This window comes from Ascaphus truei, chromosome 2 (genome assembly GCF_040206685.1).
Source record: "Ascaphus truei isolate aAscTru1 chromosome 2, aAscTru1.hap1, whole genome shotgun sequence".
NCBI lineage: Eukaryota > Metazoa > Chordata > Amphibia > Anura > Ascaphidae > Ascaphus > Ascaphus truei.
Window position 1 is genome coordinate 205,268,766 of NC_134484.1, and position 4,239 is coordinate 205,273,004.

Sequence of the window (4,239 nt, forward strand, 5' to 3'; positions counted from 1 at the left end):
CAGGAGAAATTGTTTTTCCGGGGCAATCTTCCAGAAACCATAGGTGTGTTGTAGCTTATCCTGGTCACGTTCAAAAAAGTCATTACTTGATAAAGTGAATCTTATTGAGGAATTAAAATTCCGTGCATGCTTACGGTCTTGGTAATAAGGATATTTTGCTCGAATGAAATCATCGATTTGGCGTGTGCTTGCTTTCTGTCCGCGACTGTTCAAGATGGCTTCACAGATCATGTACTTATACCCTAAAAGGGTATTAATATTGTTAACGAATTCATCAGCCATGTCTGAGTAGCACAAAAGCTGTGTGCAGGTCTGTGTTATTTGCTCATCAAAATGAATGTGCTGAATGGCTAACAAACTCCTGTTTTTCCTTGTCAAGGTCAACAAAAGTAACTACTTTGACTCCTTATTTCAAACGCCAATTGGATTTGTTTGTCTAATTGGGTTAACAGTTGTGGTTCGTGATATGGGACTGTGGGAGAAACATTTCTCCTTCTTTTATCTCGTTTGTGAAAAACATCCCTAGACTGTGAATGCGTTCACATAGTGTTTTTTTGAAAACTAACAAAGACCAGTGTGTGAAAATATTTCTTAGCCAGGCATATCAGTAAAAACACACCTGCAAAAAGAAATGTTTTTTCCCCGCTTACATTTCTGTGTGTATGTGAAAGTCTGGTTAACTCCCTGTCTGCATGAGTTTAAATACGTGTGTATATATATATATATATATATATATATATATATATATATATATATATATATATATATATATATATATATATATATAAATATATCTCTTATAAAAATATATATATATTTATATATAATATTTTTTTTTTTTTTATATTGCAGGAGTACACACAACATTGATGGCATTAAGTATACCTTGTATGAAACCTATTTAAATGGTGAGAAACATGATTGAATTAAGTAATAAACATTTGTTTAAGCACAATACTGTTAGAGTCTCATACTTAGGATATTTCTCAAACATTAGGCCTGTATTATTAAAATAGTGTGCTTTCACAAGGAAGCATGAAGTGTATTAGTTTGTGTATACCAGTTTATATAGTACTATATATATATATATATATATGAAATCATCGTATATATATATATATACACACATATATACACATATATATACACATATATATACACATATATATACACATATATATACACATATATATACACATATATATACACATATATATACACATATATATACACATATATATACACATATATATACACATATATATATATATATATACACACTCACACACTCACACTCACACTCACTCAGTGTGTGTGTGTGTGTGTGTGTGTGTGTGTGTGTGTGTGTATATATATTATTATACATTCTGAGATGTTATAGAAACGAACACACAACTGATTAAAGGACAAAATTACAATGGCCAAGCAAGGCAAAGGTAAGTAATAATTTACACATAATCATGCTGTACACGTACAAGAAAGATGTTTGCACTTACTTAGGTGTTTTAATAATTGCATGTGACTAATATGCATATGCAATTCTTACATCAATTAACACACCCAAATGCAATGTTTTGCTGCAAAGTCAATGGCAGCTTCTCTAAACTTAGCAACTGGCTCCTGGTGGACCATTACTGAACAGACGATTACAACATAAATATTTATAACACAATTAATTATGAGTGTTAACATTTCCAAAACTTCACGTGTACAAGAACATAGTTGAAAGTTTGGAAACAACACAGTCTTCAGCATACATACAATAGTAATTAGATAATCTGAAGTCAACAAAACAAGGCCAAAGACATATTTTCTGAATTATAACATTTATTTTTTTTGTTCCTTTTGCGAGCGAGTAACAGGCCTGCTTGTTGTCTCTTGAATTTTCCTTTTTCTTTTGCCACCAACTTTAGGCACAACAGAGCCACTTTGAGTGGCCTCTGGCACTTCACGGGCAGGGCTTGTGGCCAGTGACTGTTCACCTACGGGGCTTGTGGCCAGTGACTCACCTACAGGGCTTTTGGCCAGTGACTCACCTACAGGGCTTTTGGGCAGTGATTCACCTACAGGGCTTTTGGGCAGCGATTCACCTACAGGGCTTTTGGGCAGCGATTCACCTACAGGGCTTTTGGGCAGCGACTCACCTACAGGGCTTTTGGGTAGTGACTGTTCACGGACAGGGCTTGTGCCCAGTGACACATGTGAGCAAGTTGGTAGACACTGCACAAGTGATGGTTGGTCTGTTTCATGTGTGTCTTGTTTTGTTTTTGTCGCCTCCTTTGTAGGTGTCTGCTGCTGAATTTGTACAGATGGCAGCGGTAGGATGTCATCAGGAACCTGCACAGCAATGTCTGTTACTTGACCGGTAACATTTGGGCCTGGTGAATGAATATCAGATGAATGTGGTGAAAACTGACCTGCATGAACAGATCCTGGCTGGGAGGTGTTGAATTGTGGTACATTAGTCATTCTCCAGTAATTAGCTTGTGTTTGCTGAACAACTAATGCTTCGAATGAGGTGTTGATTTTTTGCAACTGTTTAGGCACTTCAATGAAGACTCTGTGGAGATGTGCCAATTGTGATACTGTTTCTTCCTGCAGTCCAATCATCCTTTCCAGCACTGTCATCATGTCTGAATGGCGACGATTTTCTGCGTCCACTATTTTTCCCTCTGAAGCTACAATTGCATCGTATGTGGAAGTTGATGGACGATTTGGCGGTACAACAGTTTCTATTGGCACCTCTTCATGGTCACATGATTGTATTTCAGTCTCTTCTGTGGCGTCATCCTCATCATACTCATCATCCTCATCACCATGATGTTCTAAAAAGAAATGTACACATTATTAAATGGCATGTTAATGTATGCTGTGTTACTATGTAATTGTACTGTGTCCTAAGTAACACCTAACATGTTAGCATACGTTTTATAACCTCATTAAAAACTACCTTGACTTACGAATAATGTTTGGACTCAGTATGAAATATGAATGAATGAAAAGTTGCTCTAAACTCAGAAGTCCTACATGATAATTAACATCACTAACACAATACATGTTGCCTTACACTTAATTTTCACTGACACTAAGTAATCCTATTTAAAGAAGATGTGCAAAACAAATAATGCACATGACAACATAACATATAGAAGAGCACATATTATATGGCCAGCAAATGATACACTCACCTTCTAGTAGTGTTGAGCTGGCTGACCCAGGTGAAGACACTTGTTCCATCTCAGGTGACACATGTCCTCCAGGGGCAACTATATATAACAATAACATAAGTTTTACATTTACATGTGTAAATATTGAACAAACACTTATTGTATGTTCTGTATTTATGATTAACTAACAACATCAGTTCCTTAACCGAAAATGTGTGTGAAAGTGAACATAAATAGTTTTAATAACACTGTACATGCCTGTGTACTTAGAATTTTTGAGTTCCCTAACATACAACATACTATGTTTCTGCAGTAATGCGTGAGGATAAATAGATTAAATGAGTACATAAAAATCATATGTTGTGTAGTGATATCAGTATCATAATGTACATAACTATCATGAGATGACCATTCACAATGGTTATCATGAAGGTGGTCATATTGCAAAAAGTGTTGTTTTTGGTAGAGGATATGTGTGGTACATTAATCGAAGATGTGGCACACCTGAATGTGGCTGTGACTCAACAAGACAACACATGCAGTGTGTGATAATGTGTCTTTCATAGTAGTTCAACTATAGATATGAGTGAACTAATGTGTGACGTACGCTTTGATAAGTAATGAGTTGTTGGGGCATTTAGTAGCTAGAGTTAAGCTTTCAAATGAGTGTGATTAACTTCAGTTGTGCTATTCAGGTTGTAAGAAAGGTATTCCCTTCCCCAAAAAGCCTAATCAGCCACACCTTTCAATGACTTGAAACAGGTGCAAATGGTGTGAACTAAGTTGACCGTGAAATGAGGCTGTAATTAGTGTGTGTGCTGAACCCCACCCCCTCTGTTGAAGTGTATGCTGTGATGAGATATTAATTGCAGCTGCTTTAACACAATGGTAGATGAGCTAAGTAGTCATCTGCAGTGTTTAAGTTATGAAAACAATGACATAACATATGATACGTGTGCCTCATTATGCTGTCTGTATATGACATAAAGCAAAAATGGACCTTTTCATAAGCAACTATAGATGTGTTAGTGCCAGTGATGTTTGTAGGCCGTTACATGCAATTTCTTTGATG

General features: G+C 36.1%; 1 protein-coding gene across 1 annotated transcript; it reads right to left on the bottom strand.

The window, feature by feature from the left end:
- Window positions 1-1,827: 1,827 nt before the first annotated feature.
- On the bottom strand, window positions 1,828-3,357 carry LOC142488183 (uncharacterized). Its single transcript, XM_075588556.1, has 2 exons — window positions 3,189-3,357; window positions 1,828-2,825 (listed from the first exon to the last, which is right to left on the bottom strand). Exons 1-2 carry the CDS (start codon window positions 3,283-3,285, stop codon window positions 1,828-1,830), a joined length of 1,095 nt encoding a protein of 364 aa, XP_075444671.1. The 5' UTR covers window positions 3,286-3,357.
- Between the last annotated feature and the right edge of the window lie 882 nt (window positions 3,358-4,239).

Coding starts and splice junctions, on each gene's coding strand:
- LOC142488183 (XM_075588556.1), bottom strand. CDS start 3,285: ATGTTATTGTTATATATAGTTGCCCCTGGAGGACATGTGTCACCTGAG. Junction 2,826..3,188: donor CAGCTCAACACTACTAGAAG/GTGAGTGTATCA, acceptor ATTTCTTTTTAG/AACATCATGGTGATGAGGAT.